Below are 20,351 nucleotides of genomic sequence, written 5' to 3'. Positions count from 1 at the left end.
AGGTATATTGCCAGAAGTTCAGAAAATGGTCTGTGCTTACTCAATGGAATGAGTGTGCCCTGGCAGCGATTTTTAGAAAGGGTCTTTCTGAAGCCCTTAAGGATGTCATGGTGGGGTTTCCTACGCCTGCTGGTCTGAATGAATCAATGTCCTTGGCCATTCAAATCGATCGGCGTTTGCGCGAGCGCAACGTTGTGCACCATTTGGCGGTATCCTCTGAGCAGAGGCCTGAGCTTATGCAATGTGATAGGACTTTGACCAGAACTGAACGGCAAGAACACAGACGTCAGAATGGGCTGTGTTTTTACTGTGGTGACTCCACTCATGCTATCTCTGATTGTCCTAAGCGCACTAAGCGGTTCGCTAGGTCTGTCACCATTGGTACTGTACAGCCTAAATTTCTTTTGTCTGTTACTCTGATTTGCTCTTTGTCATCCTACTCTGTTATGGCATTTGTGGACTCAGGCGCTGCCCTGAATTTTATGGACTTGGAGTTTGCCAGGCGCTGTGGTTTTTCTTTGGAGCCTTTGCAGTATCCTATTCCATTAAGGGGAATTGATGCTACGCCTTTGGCCAAGAATAAACCTCAGTACTGGGCTCAGTTGACCATGTGCATGGCTCCTGCACATCAGGAAGATATTCGCTTTTTGGTATTGCATAATTTGCATGATGTGGTCGTGTTGGGTTTGCCATGGCTACAGGTTCATAATCCAGTATTGGATTGGAAATCAATGTCTGTGTCTAGTTGGGGTTGTCAAGGGGTACATGGCGATGTTCCGTTAATGTCAATTTCTTCTTCCACTCCTTCTGAAATCCCTGAGTTTTTGTCGGATTACCGATATGTATTTGACGAGCCCAAATCCAGTGTGCTACCTCCTCATAGGGATTGTGATTGTGCTATTAATTTGATTCCTGGTAGTAAGTTTCCTAAGGGCCGACTTTTCAATTTATCTGTGCCAGAACACGCCGCTATGTGGAGTTATATAAAGGAGTCCTTGGAGAAAGGGCATATTCGCCCGTCTTCGTCAACGTTGGGAGCAGGGTTCTTTTTTGTGGCCAAGAAGGATGGTTCTCTGAGACCCTGTATAAATTACTGCCTTCTTAATAAAATCACGGTCAAATTTCAGTACCCTTTGCCTCTGCTGTCTGATTTGTTTGCTCGGATTAAGGGGGCTAGTTGGTTCACCAAGATTGATCTTCGAGGGGCGTATAATCTTGTGCGTATTAAGCAGGGTGATGAATGGAAAACAGCATTTAATATGCCCGAGGGTCATTTCGAGTATCTGGTGATGCCATTCGGGCTTTCTAATGCTCCATCTGTGTTTCAATCCTTTATGCATGACATCTTCCGAAAGTATCTGGATAGATTTATGATTGTATATTTGGATAATATTTTGGTCTTTTCGGATGATTGGGAGTCTCATGTGAAGCAGGTCAGAATGGTATTCCAGGTCCTTCGTGCTAATTCCCTGTTTGTGAAGGGGTCTAAATGTCTCTTCGGAGTTCAGAAGGTTTCCTGTCATGATTCTCAATGGCGAGAGAACATAGCCCAGCATATATGAGAACTAGCTCTTGGAAGATGGAAACTATACTGACCATGAACTAAACCTGCCGCACAACTAGAAGTGGCCGGGTAGCATGCCTACGTTTTTTTATCCCTAGATGCCCAGCGCCAGCCGGAGAACTACCTAATCCTAGCAGAGGAAAAGACAGTCCTGGCTCACCTCTAGAGAAATTTTCCCAAAAGGCAGACAGAGGCCCCCACATATATTGGCGGTGATTTAAGATGAAATGACAAACGTAGTATGAAAATAGGTTTAGCAAAATCGAGGTCCGCTTACTAGATAGCATGAAGACAGAAAGGGCACTTTCATGGTCAGCAGAAAACCCTAACAAAACACCATCCAGAAATTACTTTAAGACTCTAGCATTAACTCATAACACCAGAGTGGCAATTTCCGCTCACAAGAGCTTTCCAGACACAGTAACGAAACAGCAGCTGTGAACAGGAACAAAATGCAAAAACACACAAGGACAAAAGTCCAACTTAGCTGGGAGTTGTCTAGTAGCAGGAACATGCACTGAAAGGCTACTGATTACATTGTTGACCGGCATGAAACTGACAGAGGAGCAAGGTTATATAGCGACTCCCACATCCTGATAGGAGCAGGTGAACAGAGGGGATGATACACACAAGTTAAATTCCACAAGTGGCCACAGGGGGAGCCCAGAATCCAATTTCACAACAGTACCCCCCCCTCAAGGAGGGGGCACCGAACCCTCACCAGAACCACCAGGGCGATGAGGATGAGCCCTATGAAAGGCACGGACAAGATCGGAGGCATGAACATCAGAGGCAGTAACCCAAGAATTATCCTCCTGACCGTATCCCTTCCATTTGACCAGATACTGGAGTTTCCGTCTGGAAACACGAGAGTCCAAGATCTTTTCCACAACGTACTCCAACTCACCCTCAACCAACACCGGAGCAGGAGGCTCAACGGAAGGCACAGCTGGTACCTCATACCTGCGCAACAATGACCGATGAAAAACATTATGAATCGAAAAGGATGCAGGGAGGTCCAAACGGAAGGACACAGGGTTAAGAATCTCCAATATCTTGTACGGGCCGATGAACCGAGGCTTAAACTTAGGAGAAGAAACCCTCATAGGGACAAAACGAGAAGACAACCACACCAAGTCCCCAACACAAAGCCGAGGACCAACACGACGACGGCGGTTGGCAAAAAGCTGAGTCTTCTCCTGGGACAACTTCAAATTGTCCACCACCTGCCCCCAAATCTGATGCAACCTCTCCACCACAGCATCCACTCCAGGACAATCCGAAGATTCCACTTGACCGGAGGAAAATCGAGGATGAAACCCCGAATTACAGAAAAACGGGGACACCAAGGTGGCAGAGCTGGCCCGATTATTGAGGGCGAACTCCGCCAAAGGCAAAAAAGCAACCCAATCATCCTGATCCGCAGACACAAAACACCTCAAATATGTCTCCAAGGTCTGATTAGTCCGCTCGGTCTGGCCATTAGTCTGAGGATGGAAAGCAGACGAAAAAGACAAATCTATGCCCATCCTAGCACAGAATGCCCGCCAAAATTTAGACACGAATTGGGTCCCTCTGTCAGAAACGATATTCTCCGGAATACCATGCAAACGAACAACATTTTGAAAAAACAGAGGAACCAACTCGGAAGAAGAAGGCAACTTAGGCAAGGGAACCAGATGGACCATCTTAGAGAAACGGTCACACACCACCCAGATGACAGACATCTTCTGAGAAACAGGCAGATCCGAAATAAAATCCATCGAGATGTGCGTCCAAGGCCTCTTCGGGATAGGCAAGGGTAACAACAATCCACTAGCCCGAGAACAACAAGGCTTGGCCCGAGCACAAACGTCACAAGACTGCACAAAGCCTCGCACATCTCGTGACAGGGAAGGCCACCAGAAGGACCTTGCCACCAAATCCCTGGTACCAAAGATTCCAGGATGACCTGCCAACGCAGAAGAATGAACCTCAGAGATGACTCTACTGGTCCAATCATCAGGAACAAACAGTCTACCAGGTGGGCAACGATCAGGTCTATCCGCCTGAAACTCCTGCAAGGCCCGCCGCAGGTCTGGAGAAACGGCAGACAATATCACTCCATCTTTAAGGATACCTGTGGGCTCAGAATTACCAGGGGAGTCAGGCTCAAAACTCCTAGAAAGGGCATCCGCCTTAACATTCTTAGAACCCGGTAGGTAAGACACCACAAAATTAAACCGAGAGAAAAACAACGACCAGCGCGCTTGTCTAGGATTCAGGCGCCTGGCAGACTCAAGGTAAATTAAATTTTTGTGGTCAGTCAATACCACCACCTGATGTCTGGCCCCCTCAAGCCAGTGACGCCACTCCTCAAAAGCCCACTTCATGGCCAAAAGCTCCCGATTCCCAATATCATAATTCCGCTCGGCGGGCGAAAATTTACGGGAAAAAAAAGCACAAGGTCTCATCACGGAGCAGTCGGAACTTCTCTGCGACAACACCGCCCCAGCTCCGATTTCAGAAGCGTCGACCTCAACCTGAAAAGGAAGAGCAACATCAGGCTGACGCAACAATGGGGCGGAAGAAAAGCGGCGCTTGAGCTCCCGAAAGGCCTCCACAGCATCAGGGGACCAATCAGCAACATCAGCACCCTTCTTAGTCAAATCAGTCAATGGTTTTACAACATCAGAAAAACCAGCAATAAATCGACGATAAAAGTTAGCAAAGCCCAAAAATTTCTGAAGACTCCTAAGAGAAGAGGGTTGCGTCCAATCACCAATAGCCTGAACCTTGACAGGATCCATCTCGATGGAAGAGGGGGAAAAAATGTATCCCAAGAAGGAAATCTTCTGAACCCCAAAAACACACTTAGAACCCTTCACACACAAGGAATTAGACCGCAAAACCTGAAAAACCCTCCTGACCTGCTGGACATGAGAGTCCCAGTCATCCGAAAAAATCAGAATATCATCCAGATACACAATCATAAATCTATCCAAATAATCGCGGAAAATGTCATGCATAAAGGACTGGAAGACTGAAGGGGCATTTGAAAGACCAAAAGGCATCACCAAATACTCAAAATGGCCCTCGGGCGTATTAAATGCGGTTTTCCACTCATCCCCCTGCTTGATTCGCACCAAATTATACGCCCCACGGAGATCAATCTTAGAGAACCACTTGGCCCCCTTTATACGAGCAAACAAATCAGTAAGCAGTGGTAACGGATATTGATATTTAACAGTGATTTTATTCAAAAGTCGATAATCAATACACGGCCTCAAAGAGCCGTCTTTCTTAGACACAAAGAAAAAACCGGCTCCTAAGGGAGATGACGAAGGACGAATATGTCCCTTTTCCAAGGACTCCTTTATATATTCTCGCATAGCAGCGTGTTCAGGCACCGACAGATTAAATAAACGACCCTTAGGGTATTTACTACCCGGGATCAAGTCTATGGCACAATCGCACTCCCGGTGCGGAGGTAGTGAACCAACCTTGGGTTCTTCAAAAACGTCACGAAAGTCAGACAAGAATTCAGGAATCTCAGAGGGAATAGATGATGAAATGGAAACCAAAGGTATGTCCCCATGAGTTCCTTTACATCCCCAGCTTAACACAGACATAGCTCTCCAGTCGAGGACTGGGTTATGAGATTGCAGCCATGGCAATCCCAGCACCAAAACATCATGTAGATTATACAGCACCAGAAAGCGAATAACCTCCTGGTGATCCGGATTAACACGCATAGTCACTTGTGTCCAGTATTGTGGTTTATTACTAGCCAATGGGGTGGAGTCAATCCCTTTCAGAGGTATCGGAGCCTCCAATGGCTCCAAATCATACCCACAGCGTTTGGCAAAGGACCAATCCATAAGACTCAAAGCAGCGCCAGAGTCGACATAGGCGTCCGCGGTAATAGATGACAAAGAACAAATCAGGGTCACAGATAGAATAAACTTAGACTGTAAAGTGCTAATTGAAACAGACTTGTCAGGCTTCTTAGTACGCTTAAAGCATGCTGATATAACATGAGTTGAATCACCACAATAGAAGCACAACCCATTTTTTCGTCTAAAATTCTGCCGCTCGCTTCTGGACAGAATTCTATCACATTGCATATTTTCTGGCGTTTTCTCAGTAGACACCGCCAAATGGTGCACAGGTTTGCGCTCCCGCAGACGCCTATCGATCTGAATAGCCATCGTCATGGACTCATTCAGACTCGCAGGCACAGGGAACCCCACCATAACATCCTTAATGGCATCAGAGAGACCTTCTCTGAAAATCGCCGCCAGGGCGCACTCATTCCACTGAGTAAGCACAGACCATTTGCGGAATTTTTGGCAGTATATTTCAGCTTCATCTTGCCCCTGAGACAAGGACATCAAGGCCTTTTCCGCCTGAAGCTCTAAATGAGGTTCCTCATAAAGCAACCCCAAGGCCAGAAAAAACGCATCCACATTGAGCAACGCAGGATCCCCTGGTGCCAATGCAAAAGCCCAGTCTTGAGGGTCGCCCCGGAGCAAGGAAATTACAATCCTGACCTGCTGTGCAGGGTCTCCGGCAGAGCGAGACTTCAGGGACAAAAACAATTTGCAATTATTTTTAAAATTTTGAAAGTGAGATCTATTCCCCGAGAAGAACTCAGGCAAAGGAATTCTAGGCTCAGACATAGGTGCATGAACAACAAAATCTTGCAAATTTTGTACCTTTGTGGCGAGATTATTCAAACCTGTAGCTACACTCTGAAGATCCATTTGAAACAGGTGAACACAGAGCCATTCAAGGATTAGAAGGAGAGGAAGAGAGGAAGGCTGCAGTATAGGCAGACTAGCAAGTGATTCAATTAAGAGCACACTCAGAACTAGAGGGAAAAAAAAAAAAAAAATTGTAGCAGACTTCTTTTTTCTCTCCTTTCTCAGCCAGTAATTTAACCCTTTTTTGGGCCGGTCAAACTGTCATGATTCTCAATGGCGAGAGAACATAGCCCAGCATATATGAGAACTAGCTCTTGGAAGATGGAAACTATACTGACCATGAACTAAACCTGCCGCACAACTAGAAGTGGCCGGGTAGCATGCCTACGTTTTTTTATCCCTAGATGCCCAGCGCCAGCCGGAGAACTACCTAATCCTAGCAGAGGAAAAGACAGTCCTGGCTCACCTCTAGAGAAATTTTCCCAAAAGGCAGACAGAGGCCCCCACATATATTGGCGGTGATTTAAGATGAAATGACAAACGTAGTATGAAAATAGGTTTAGCAAAATCGAGGTCCGCTTACTAGATAGCATGAAGACAGAAAGGGCACTTTCATGGTCAGCAGAAAACCCTAACAAAACACCATCCAGAAATTACTTTAAGACTCTAGCATTAACTCATAACACCAGAGTGGCAATTTCCGCTCACAAGAGCTTTCCAGACACAGTAACGAAACAGCAGCTGTGAACAGGAACAAAATGCAAAAACACACAAGGACAAAAGTCCAACTTAGCTGGGAGTTGTCTAGTAGCAGGAACATGCACAGAAAGGCTACTGATTACATTGTTGACCGGCATGAAACTGACAGAGGAGCAAGGTTATATAGCAACTCCCACATCCTGATAGGAGCAGGTGAACAGAGGGGATGATACACACAAGTTAAATTCCACAAGTGGCCACAGGGGGAGCCCAGAATCCAATTTCACAACAGTTTCCTTTTTGGGCTTCATTTTTACCCCTTCTACTATCGAGATGGACCCTGTTAAAGTCCAGGCCATCCATGATTGGACTCAGCCTACATCTGTGAAGAGCCTTCAGAAATTCCTGGGCTTTGCTAATTTTTACCGTCGCTTCATCGCTAATTTTTCTAGTGTGGTTAAACCTTTGACTGATTTGACAAAGAAAGGTGCTGATGTGGTGAATTGGTCCTCTGCGGCCATAGAGGCTTTTCAGGAGCTGAAACGTTGTTTTTCTTTGGCCCCTGTGCTGCGTCAGCCAGATGTTTCGCTCCCTTTTCAGGTCGAGGTGGATGCTTCTGAGATTGGAGCTGGGGCTGTACTGTCTCAAAGAAGTTCTGATGGCTCTGTGATGAAGCCATGTGCTTTCTTTTCAAGAAAGTTTTCGCCTGCTGAGTGTAATTATGATGTTGGCAATCGGGAGTTGCTGGCTATGAAGTGGGCATTCGAGGAGTGGCGACATTGGCTTGAGGGAGCCAAGCACCGCGAGGTGGTTTTGATGGATCACAAGAATCTGACTTATCTCGAGTCTGCCAAGCGGTTGAATCCTAGACAGGCTCGATGGTCGCTGTATTTCTCCTGGTTCGATTTTGTGGTGTCGTACCTTCCTGGTTCTAGGAATGTGAAGGCTGATGCCCTTTCTAGGAGTTTTGTGCCTGATTCTCCGGGAGTCCCTGAGCCTGCTGGTATTCTCAAAGAGGGGGTAATTCTGTCTGCCATCTCCCCTGATTTGCGGTGCGTGCTGCAGGAGTTTCAGGCTGATAGACCTGACCGTTGTCCAGCGGAGAGACTGTTTGTCCCTGATAGATGGACTAGCAGAGTTATTTCTGAGGTTCACTGTTCGGTGTTGGCTGGTCATCCTGGGATTTTTGGTACCAGAGATTTGGTGGCTAGGTCCTTTTGGTGGCCTTCCTTGTCACAGGATGTGCGTTCTTTTGTGCAGTCCTGTGGGACTTGTGCTCAGGCCAAGCCCTGCTGTTCTCGTGCCAGTGGGTTACTTTTGCCCTTGCCGGTCCCGAAGAGGCCCTGGACGCATGTCTCCATGGATTTTATTTCAGATCTTCCTGTCTCTCAAAGGATGTCTGTCATCTGGGTGGTTTGTGATCGCTTTTCTAAGATGGTCCTTTTGGTACCCTTGCCTAAATTACCTTCCTTGTCGGATTTGGTTCCACTATTTTTTCAGCACGTGGTTCGTTTGCATGGCATTCCGGAGAACATTGTGTCTGACAGAGGTTCCCAGTTTGTCTCTAGCTTTTGGCGGTCCTTTTGTGTTAAGATGGGCATTGATTTGTCTTTTTCTTCGGCTTTCCATCAGACAAATGGCCAAACCGAATGAACCAATCAGACTTTGGAAATCTATCTCAGATGCTTTGTTTCTGCTGATCAGGATAATTGGGTGACCTTCTTGCCATTGGCTGAGTTCGCCCTTAATAATCGGGCTAGCTCAGCTATCTTGGTTTCGCCTTTTTTTTGCAATTCTGGTTTTCATCCTCGTTTTTCTTCGGGGCAGGTTGAGCCTTCTGACTGTCCTGGTGTGGATTCTGTGGTGGACAGGTTGCAGCAAATTTGGACTCACGTAGTGGACAATTTGATGTTGTCCCAAGAGAAGGCTCAACGTTTCGCTAACCGCCGTCACTGTGTTGGTCCCCGACTTCATGTTGGGGATTTGGTTTGGTTGTCTTCTCGTTATGTTCCTATGAAGGTTTCTTCTCCTAAGTTTAAACCTCGTTTCATTAGTCCTTATAAGATTTCTGAAATTCTCAATCCTGTGTCATTTCGTTTGGTCCTTCCAGCTTCTTTTGCCATCCATAATGTGTTCCATAGGTCGTTGTTGCGGAGATATGTGGCGCCTATGGTTCCCTCCGTTGATCCTCCTGCTCCGGTGTTGGTCGAGGGGGAGTTGGAGTATGTGGTAGAGAAGATTTTGGATTCTCGCATTTCAAGACGGAAGCTCCAGTACCTGGTTAAGTGGAAGGGTTATGGTCAGGAGGATAATTCCTGGGTTGTTGCCTCCGATGTCCATGCTGCCGATTTAGTTCGTGCCTTTCATTTGGCCCGTCCTGATCAGCCTGGGGGCCCTGGTGAGGGTTCGGTGACCCCTCCTCAAGGGGGGGTACTGTTGTGAATTCCGTTCTCGGACTCCCTCCTGTGGTCATGAATGGTACTGTGGTGAGTTCTGTCCTTGGACTCCCTCTGGTGGCTTTGAGTGGAACTCCTGGTCCTTGAGGTTGGCTTTCTCAGCTGCCCTCGTTTATTGCTATGCTGGCTTCCCTATTTAACTCCACTCAGATCGTTACTTCATGCCAGCTGTCAATGTCTCAGTATTGGTTCAGATCTCTCTTGGACTTCTCTGATGACCTGTCTACTCCAGCAGAAGCTAAGTCCCTGATAGTTCATTTGTTGTTACTGCTTTCTGAATATATTTCTTAGTACTGCTAATTCTAGTCCAGCTTGCTATCATGATATTTCCTTGCTAGCTGGAAGCTCTGGGGGTGCAGAGTTGCACCTCCACACCGTGAGTCGGTGTGGAGGTCTTTTGCATAATCTGCGTGGCTTTTGTAGTTTTTTGTGCTGACCGCATAGTTCCCTTTTCTATCCTCTGACTATTTAGTGAAGACTGGCCTCCTTTGCTAAAACCTGTTTCATTCCTGTGTTTGTGACTTTCCTCTTAACTCACATTCAATATATGTGGGGGCTGCCTTTCCCTTTGGGGAATTTCTCTGAGGCAAGGTAAGGCTTCTATTTCTCTCTTTAAGGGGTAGTTAGCTCTTAGGCACTGCAGAGGCGTCTAGGGAGAGTTAGGTACGCTCCACGGCTATTTCTAGTGTGTGTGATAGGAGTAGGGTTTGCGGTCAGCAGAGTTCCCACTTCCCCAGAGCTTGTCCCTATTTCAGGTTTAACCATCAGGTCATTCCGGGTGCTCCTAACCACCAGGTCCATAACACATAACCCTAACCACAACTCTAACCCCAACACACCGCTAGACCTAATCCCAACCCTAATCATAACCCTAACCACAAGCCTAACCCTAATCTTATCCCTAATTCCAACCCCAACCCTAATCCCAACCATAACTCCAATTCCAACCCTAACCCTAAGGCTATGTGCCCACGTTGCGGATTCGTGTGCGGATTTTTTTGTACCGTTTTTGAAAAATCCGCAGGTAAAACGCACAGCATTTTATCTGCGGATTTACCCCGGATTTCCTGCTTTTTTTTGTACGGATTTCACCTGTGGTTTTACACCAGCGGATTCCTATTGAGGAGCAGGTGTAAAACGCATGGTATTTTCTGCACCATGAGCACAGCAGATTTGCTTTTCCATAGATTTACATGGTTCTGTACACCGCATGGAAAACTGCTGCGAATCCGCAGCCAAATCTGCACCGTTTGCACATACCCTAATTCCAACCCTAACCCTAATTCTAACCCTAACTCTAATTCTAACCCTAACCATAATTCTAACCTTAATTCTAACCCTAACCCTGGTTCTAACCCTAACCCTAATTCTAACTCTAACCCTAATTGCAACCCTAATCCTAACCCTAATTCTAACCCTAATTGCAACCCTAACCCTAGCCCTAACCCTAACCCTAGTTCTAACCCTAAGGCTTCTTTCACACTTGCGTCATGTGACGTACGTCGCAATCTGTCGTTTTAGGGAAAAAACAGATCCTGCAAATGTGCCCGCAAGATGCGTTTTTTCCCATAGACTTGTATTGACAATGGATCACGACGTATGGCCAAACGTCGCGTCCATTGTGCACTGGATCCATCGTGTTTTGGCAGACCATCGTCACGAAAAAACGTTCAAGGGAACATTTTTTCATACGTCGTTTCCGCTATTTTCTACCGTGCATACGTGGCCAGAACTCCGCCCCCTCCTCCCTGGACTTCAGAATGGGCAGCGGATGTATTGAAAAACTACATCCGCTGCCCACGTTGTGCCCAAATTTTACAACGTGCGTCGGTACGTCGCGCCGATGCTTAGCGACGGAGCCATACCGACGCAAGTGTGAAAGAAGCCTAACCCTAGCCCTAACCCTAGCCCTAACCCTAACTCTAGCCCTAACCCTAACCCTAGCCCTTACCCTGGCCCTAACCCTAGCCCTAACCCTAGCCCTAACCCTAACCCTAGTTCTAACCCTAACCCTAGTGGAAAAATAAAAATAAATATAATTTCTTTATTTTATGATGTTCCCTACCTATGGGGGCGATAAAGGGGGAGCTATTTACTGTTTTTTTCATTTTGATCACTGTGATAGGATGTATCACAGTGATCAAAATGAATGAACGAATCTGCCAGCTGGCAGATTCGGGGGGCGCACTGCGCATGTGCCTGCCATTTTGCAAGATGGCGGCGCCCATCCTGGAAGCCGGACGGACACTGGGAGGGACCCCAGGACTCGGTAAGTATGGGGGGTGGGATCGGACAGCGGGGGGGCGCTGGACAGGAAGGGGGGCAGAGGGGAGAGGAGTGCAGTGGGGACAGAATGGAGGGGCAGGAAAGGCTGACAGCGGCACCAGATCTCCGCTGTCAGTCGGTGGGGGGGCAGATTGGGGTCTCCAGCCATGGCCGATGATATTGCAGCATCGGCCATCAATTTTCATTGCTGAAATATTACAATTGCTCTGATTGGCTCTTTCACTTTCAACAGCCAATCAGAGAGATCGTAACCACGGGGGGACAAAGCCACCCTCCTCTGGGCTGAAGTACCACTCCCTCTGCTCCTGTAGGTTGGGTGAAATTGGAGTTAACCCTTTCACCCGGCCTGCAGGAATCATCTGTGACACAGCATATGCGTCATAGGTCAGATTGGCATCGACTTTCATGACCCATACGCTGAGTCACAGGTCAGGAAGGGGTTAATACTAGGCACAGTGTTAGCCAGAGCCACTGGCTACCTGCAGCTGCCAGGCATTCGCGTGTTGCCACTACTAAAGGGACTGAATATTCACTGCATTCCATGCCTATGTGAGTGGAGAGCAGTGAATATTCATTGCCTTAATTAACGGACACACAGATATGCAGGAAGCAGGCTGCTACGGCTAACAGCATGTCTGCTATTAAAGAGAAATTAATATTCACTGCATTCCAAACCAATGGGCGTGGAATGCAGTGAATATTCATTTCTCTTTAGCAGTGGGCACAGGATATAGCCGCAGGAGCCAGCTCCTGCCTCCTGTGACCCGCTGCTCTGCCGCTGCTGCTTCTCCACCACAGCCAGAGCAGGTACATCAGGACTATAAGATGCACCAACATTTTCCTAAACATTTTTGGAGGAAAAAATTGTGTCTTATAGTCCGAATAATACGGTATGTTTTTTAAATAATTAGAAAACCATGTATCATTTCCTTTATACTTCACAAATACGTGTTCTTCTATGTTGGTATCACGTAAAATCCCAATAAAATACATTTACGTTTGTGGGTGTAACGTAAAAAAATGTTGAATGTGGAAAAGTCAACAGGATATAAGGCTCTGTACTTCTTTGCTAGCAGTGTGAATTTAATGATGTTAGGCAGCAGTAGCTCCAGGACTGCATTCCCAGGATGAAGATACACTGGATACGACTATGCTCACACCACCGCATTTTCGCTGTCCGTGGAAAAAACGTAGATCACACAGACAGCACTCAGAACAATTTTATAGAATTCGGCTGGTCAGATAGTCAATTTTTTAATACTGACGGATTGTCTACATGAAAAAATATCAAAACGCTTTACTCTCTTCCATATGTCAGAATAAAACTTTATGAATGCGCCAAAAAATCAGATCCCAAACGCATCAGCTGTATAGTAGATTACATTGCAATTCTTAAAAAAGGAAACTATTATTTGGAATGATGGCATACGAATAATGATACTGATGAAAAATTATTTGATTTTTTTTCTGGATAAAAATTGGACATTTTTTTTAAAAAATTGAGTGAACTGTGTCTAATGGAAAGTGCACATCCATTGGGACACGAGGCGCCAGTGAGGTGATGGGTTGTGGTTAAGTCATTTGATGTAATTTTTTTTCTTCTCTTCAGGTGACTGATTTTGAAGTATTTTAACCTCAGCTAAAATTAGAAATACATCTGCAAAATATGAACCCAAGAGACTTTTCCTATTTAAGAAAGGTTTTTGTGCAGACAGGTAATACAGACTTGTTACTGTGGTGGACGTTCGGTAAAGGAACCACACTAGAAATAAAACGTAAGTGCACCATTAAATGTAAGCATTGTTTGTTCTGTATCTGATTATTATGATTAGTTTTATGCAGTTTGTTCTTCTTCATCTTTGTGGAACATTTTTGACCTAAGTATTGTAAAGAGCGGTTCTCATTCTCCTATCATTATTTGTGGGGCTAAGTAGTGATGTAAGTAATAAAAAATGTTAAAAAAAAGCAATTGTTCAACAACTATAACTGGAAATCTAAGTATTATTTTGTTAATTTTTCTTGTTTAAAAGTTTGGGTTTTTGTCAGTTTTTTTATCTGTTTTTGGTAAAATAAAAAACGTATCAAACGTTTGATTATTTTACATGACTTTTAGGGAATCTAAGTAATTTGACTTCCATTTAAAAATATATATAACAGGATAAGACCCCAAAAATGTGCAAGCCATAGAGAATAATAGAGTAAAGACTTTTGCCTACAAAAGTATGGTGTTTTGGAAATCACTAAAACATGTGAGAAATAATGACGGAAAGGTTTTTTGTGTGATCTTTATAGGAAATTCTATAGCCATAGAAATCATAGTATAGAAAGTTAAGATATTATCATTTTAGAGGACATTATAGTATTACCATTATGCAATATGATTTTTTTTATTTTCTAAAGATTGTATAAATTAGCTAAAAGAATTAGCGCAAGATTAGATTAGGGTAAATAACGGTCATTCTTTTTACTCATTTATTTTTTTTTAAATAAAAGTAAAGAAAATAATTTTAAAAGTTACTTGACTTTAAAGAGAACATGTAAATGAATCCTCAGCAGAACATAGTAGGTTTTTGTATGACGAGTATAGGGGAACTATCTACTGTGGTTCACTTTTGGACAAAAAACCACTGTAGAAATTAAACGTAAGTACACCTTTAAATGTAAGTTTTATCTTTCTCATTTTTTCTTGATTGGTATCTCTTGTTACTTTTATAGGTTTTTCCTTTTTTTCTCTGCTTTTTTTCTCTGTTCTGGGAACTATGTGAATAGTAACTTTTCATACAGAAATTATAGTATAGTAAGTAGCTATAATAACGACACTATTTTTAAAATATAATTATAGTATTACCATAAGTAATATACTAATATATTAGTTTTGTTTTTCCTCTACTGCTTTAATATGTATAGTTTAATTTAGAAGAGGGCACAACAATAGATTGATATTGGGGGAGTAGATAATGGTCAGTCTTGATAGGGTCAATTTCATAAAAATTAAATAGTAAATAAAACAATTAAAAAGTTATAAAGAAGACAAGTAAGTTGACCCAGAGTAGGTTTTTGTATGACGAGTTCAGAGGAACTATCTACTGTGGTACACTTTTGGCCAAAAAACCACTGTAGACATTAAACGTAAGTACACCTTTAAATGTACGTTTTTTATCTTTCTCATTTTTCTTGATTAGTATCTCTTTCTTGCAATTTTTTTGTATTTTTTTTACATGAGTATATGTTTTTATGTGTTGTTTTTGGCCCCCCCAAAAAAGTACCTTATTTGATTATTTTACCTGGCTTTAAGTCAATCTGTGTAACTTGACCTAAATTTAAGTTATAAATAGCAAAAAAGTACATAAAAAATACATAGTAGTAGCCATAGATATGAAAATGGTACAACTATACTTAGAGAAAAATGAGAGTTTGTATGAAAAGTTATCTTCACAGTCATTTTGCCATGATATAAAGGGAAGATATTATAGTTTTAATAACTTTATAGTATTACCATAGTTTTTTCCTCTAAAGCTTCGATATGTATATTTTTTATTTAAAAAAAATGGTACAACCGTAAATTAAGATTTTAGGTGTTGAGGGAGATAAATAATGATCGTTCTTCTTAGGGACTATTTAAAAAAAAAAAAAAAAACTTATAATGAAAAAAAGAAAAGTTAAAAATTGCCCAATGTAGGTGATGTTAAAGAGGATGTGTAAATTTAAGCGACAGCAGTCTACAGCAGGTTTTGGTGTGACGAGTATAGGGGAACTGTGTACTGTGGTACACTTTTGGTCAAAAAACCACTGTAGAAATTAAACGTAAGTACCCCTTTAAATGTAAGTTTTATGTTTTTCATTATTTTTGAGTAGTATCGACTCTTGTTAATTTTAGATCTTTTTTTGTCTATCTTTTTAACCTTTTATTTAAAAAAAATATTCAAAATATTTTATTATTTCGATGGACTTTGAGTGAATCTAAATGATTTAAAAAATATTCATCATATACCTGTATTGGAAGACAAAATTTTAGCCACTGCTCTATGGGTTTTTTATATGATGAATATTGTTCACTTTAGAGAATTATTTTCACATAAAAATCAGAACATAGAAAATAGAGATAATATATGATATAGATCACATAATAGTATTAACAAATATGCAGATAGCAGTTCTTGGAAAAAAAAAAGTTAAATAACCGATGATTTTATCTGGTTTTTTTTGGCTGTAAATACAAGAAAAATAAAAAAATAATAATCTTTTTTTATCAACTGTAAATAATACAAAGGGAAAACACTTTTTTTTTCTATGGATATTTTAAGTATCATTTTAAAAATCGACACTGGACATGGGGATTTAAGGGAAATAATGATCATTCTAGAGTTTAATTTTAACTAATGAAGAAGTAAAGAAAACAATAAAAAAAAAAATTGCATGTGATTTTTTAAGAGGATGTGAAACATGAGGCACAACAGTATACGGCAGGTTTTTGCACGTTGAGCATAGAGACAGTTTCTAATGTGGCTCACTTTTGGCAGTAAAACCACAGTAGAGATTAAACGTAAGTATACTTTAAGATGTAAGGTTTTAACTTTTTTTTATTTTTCTTGATTAGTATCTATTCTTGTTATTTTGCTTTGCTTTTTAATTTTAACCTTTTTTCTATTTATTCTTGTTTCTTAAATATGTTATATTTTTGTAACTTTTATATTATCTATTTTTGGTTAAAAAAAAAGGTAAAAATTACATTATTTTGCCTGATTAGGACTCAAGTGAGTGTAGATAATTTTACTTAAAATATGGAGAGCACAAAAATGGGCATAGTACCTGATGAGAGTAATAATAAGGCGTGAAGGAAACAACCATAGATGACGATTTTGGGGACCGGTTGTGATCATTTTAGCTATGGTCCAATTTTACCTTTTGAAAAAAGTTTTAAAAGAAATTTAATAAGTTAGATCACTTTTATATGTCTATCACTTATTTTTAGCTGTTGTTAGTAAAAAAAAAAGTTAAATAACTGATCATTTTATCTGTTTTTTTGGCTGTAAATACAAGAAAAATTAAAAAATATATATTGTTTTATCAACTGTAAATAATACAAAGGGAAAACACTTTTTCCACAGCAGTATGGGTTTGTATGAAGAGTTTAGTGTTCTTGAACATAAAAATCATGACATAGCAAGTGGTTATTTAGAATTCCGATTGGAATGTTCATGTTTTTTTTTTTTTATATACATTTATAGTCATTCAATCTTTATTTTTTAAAATGTAAATTAATAGAAGAATTAAATATAGGATTATTATATATCTATGGTTTAAATTCACATTATAGTATTTGTTTTTAGAATTTAATCATAAGTAATAAGAACGATACTTTTTGGGGAAAAAAAGAAAATTTCAAAAACTTATTTTATTAACTTACCCTAAAATTATACTAGTAAATAAAATGACTAAAACGAATTACACATCTGAGTGTTTGTATGAGGAAGTAGCTACAATCAGTTATTGTGGGTCATCTCGGGCCATGAAATAGATAGACTTAAGAAGTAAGTAATTCTCCAAAATTTAGTCTAATATATTAAGTATTTAACAGTGGCTCATTGAACAGTTATTATTCCGTTCATCGTTGATCACTGATTAAATTTATTACATTTTTTAAAGAAAAATTGCTCATATTGTAACAAGTATAGAATTTATAACTGCATTTTTTAAGTTTTCTTCATAAATGTGATTCTTTTTTTATATATTATTTTCCTTTAATTAAGATTTTCAGCACTCTTTTTCGAATTAACAAAAATTACAATAAAACCAATTCACGATTAGGAAATAGGGGACTTACACTTAACATAAAATTAGTTTATTGATTTTTATCAAGTAGCTTAGTATATTTTATATTTATTATTTATATTTATTTTAAGTTTAATTTTTTTAACAAGGAAAATAGATTGTTGCTAATAGCTAAACGTACAGACCGTCTGTTCAGAATAATGTCATTATAATCCCCAAAAGATGTTAAAATGTCAGTTTTCATGAGACATCCGCACACCTCATGTCCCATCATGTTCAGTGAACTGTAAAAGCCGACGTACTGGAGTTGAAGCGGTTGCCCGTTCTAGTTATAATTAAAGAATGGCAAGTGCAGGACTTCATGAGGGATGGACCTTTCAAAGAAGACGGTGAATTCAATAATTATATTAGAGGACAAAAGTAAAGTTTTGATTAGAAACCTTTGTTTTGTAGAGGTTTTACTGTATCTATCTATATATCCATCTATCTTATATCTATTTATCCAATATCTGTCTATCTGTTTCTATTATCTGTCTATTATCTATCTATCTATTATTTATCTATTATCTATTATCTGTCTTTTATTTATCTATTATCTATCTGTAGATATATTATTTAGCTATCATATATTTATTATCTATTATCTATCTATTATCTATTATTTATCTGTTATCTATCTATCTATCATCTATCTATTATATATCTAATTATCTATCTGTCCAATATAAATCTATCTTTTAGCTATTATTTATCTATATATCTAAACATTATCTATCTCTATTATCTATTATCTATTATCTATCTATTATCTATCTATCATCTATTATCTATCTATTATCTATTATCTATCTATTATCTATCTATCATCTATTATCTATTTATCTATCTATTATATATCTAATTATCTATCTGTCCAATATAAATCTGTCTTTTAGCTATTATTTATCTATATATCTAAACATTATCTATCTCTATTATCTATATATCTATTATCTATCTGTGTATCTAGCTGTTGTTTATTTATCCATCATTACTTATATCCTGGTACCGCAGCGATGCCAGCAAAGTTGATATTCTTATTTTTAACCAAAACTAAAAATTATAAAAACGTAAAGATAGATAGACTGACACATCATCACGTCTTCATTAGATAGATAGCTGAGAGATAGATAATAGATAGACTTAACATAATACCTATTTATAATAATATATATATTATTTATGTTGTTCTTACATATATTTTTGTAAGTAACATTCAGCTTTGTTGTTTTTTAAACATTGCCAAACGTGTGACCACATTTTCTCCTTTTCACTTTAGAAAAACTAAACCATGTCCATTCTTTGTTGCAGGAAGAGAAAATGCGGTTCCTTCTGTATCAATCTTCCGTCCATCTGATGACGAATTAAAGATAGGAAAGGCGACAAGTGTCTGTCTGATCGATAAATTCTACCCAAGAGAAGCCAAGGTGGTATGGAAGGCGGACAACAAGGTTGTAACCAGTGAGGTGAAGGACAGTGACTATATCAAGGATGAAGACAATACCTACAGTATGAGCAGTATGTTCACCCTCAGCTCGGAGGAGTACAAGAAGTATGCCGTAATAGCCTGTGAGGTGACACATAAGACTCTGTCCTCAGCATTGGTGAAGAGCTTCAAGACGGCAGAGTGTTAGGAGACTATTCCCCATTTCTGTATTTAATGCATTCCGTGCTGCATGTCGATTTACAACAATATGCGCCTTATATAAGCCATGCGATCAGATATGGCAAAACACAACTTTTTGTATTATTGTAAATCACGTCATAGAAACAAATGATAACTGTTTTCTGCTTCTTTTCATAATATGTCAGAAAAATAAATAAAAAAATATTCTGCTTCATACTGGTTTGGTTTATAATTATTTATTATTATTTATTTATTTGAAAAATTCCCAAATCCCTATTGGAGTTAATAAAGGACGTTCTTCATTCAGGACCCTCATCAATTATCCATAGCGGAGAGTATATCTCAGTCCACAGGTAGATTACATAAATAGGTCACTAACCTCAATGAGTTCCTTACTTTATAATCCTTAATGTACACTATTGGGGGGCTGCTGAGAAAAAAGGAATACTTGGCAGCTTCCACTGTGGATTACAGCTGATCGTTGGAGATCTTAGCAGCTGCACATAATGTGAGCAACTTGTTTTTGAGGTCCCTTCTAACTAAAAAAAATTGTTCAAAATGAAAGGTTATACAAAACTATAAGCCACAACATGGTCAACAGAAGTGATGAATAGAAGTCCCTTCCAAAAAAACAAGTTCTCTCTTATCCATAGAAGAGGAGATAACTTGCTGACCGCAAGATCACATCTTGTATGAAGTGAAGATTCACATGCTTGACCACTGCTATTTATGGTACTGCCAGAGGAAGCCAAGATCTCCAAACTTAAGATCTCTGAAGTCCCAGAAGTCAGATTTGTAGTAATCAGTAACTTATCCCATACCTCGATTAGAGAAGATAACTTTTTTGGACTGGAATAACCCTTTAAGGGCACAGGTATATAGAAGTCTCATACTCGCCTGCAGATTGCCCCCCAACCTCTTCCGATCTGTGTTGATAGGGTCCAATTAATATCTCCCCTATGGACCAAACATTCGGCATGGGCCTGAAAGGCTGCATAAAGTTCATATAGTTACCCCTTAGACCTTTCTGTGCTCAAAATCAATTGTGACAGCTTTCCTCAGGTGCCCAACAAATCCAGATGGATCATATGGAGCTCATGAGCACCATGTATATCTATCCATTGATATCCAGATATATATTTTAGTGGTCATATAATAGAGTATTAGAAAGCTCTTACACACTTCCAACTTCTTTGAGATGATCATCTGAAGATGTTCATCTT

General features: G+C 40.5%; 1 gene segment (V, D, J or C); it reads left to right on the top strand.

Annotated features, from left to right (window-relative positions):
- LOC143793363 (Ig kappa chain V region Mem5-like) overlaps window positions 1–19,342 on the top strand; it is a 664,839-nt gene extending 645,497 nt beyond the window's left edge. Inside the window, 2 exon segments of the V gene segment in view lie at window positions 14,295–14,332; window positions 18,813–19,342. Coding sequence covers window positions 14,295–14,332; window positions 18,813–19,135 — 361 coding nt within the window.
- Window positions 19,343–20,351: the final 1,009 nt, after the last annotated feature.

Source organism: Ranitomeya variabilis, chromosome 1, assembly GCF_051348905.1.
Source record: "Ranitomeya variabilis isolate aRanVar5 chromosome 1, aRanVar5.hap1, whole genome shotgun sequence".
Lineage (NCBI taxonomy): Eukaryota > Metazoa > Chordata > Amphibia > Anura > Dendrobatidae > Ranitomeya > Ranitomeya variabilis.
This window is presented reverse-complemented; position numbering and strand designations above follow the sequence as displayed.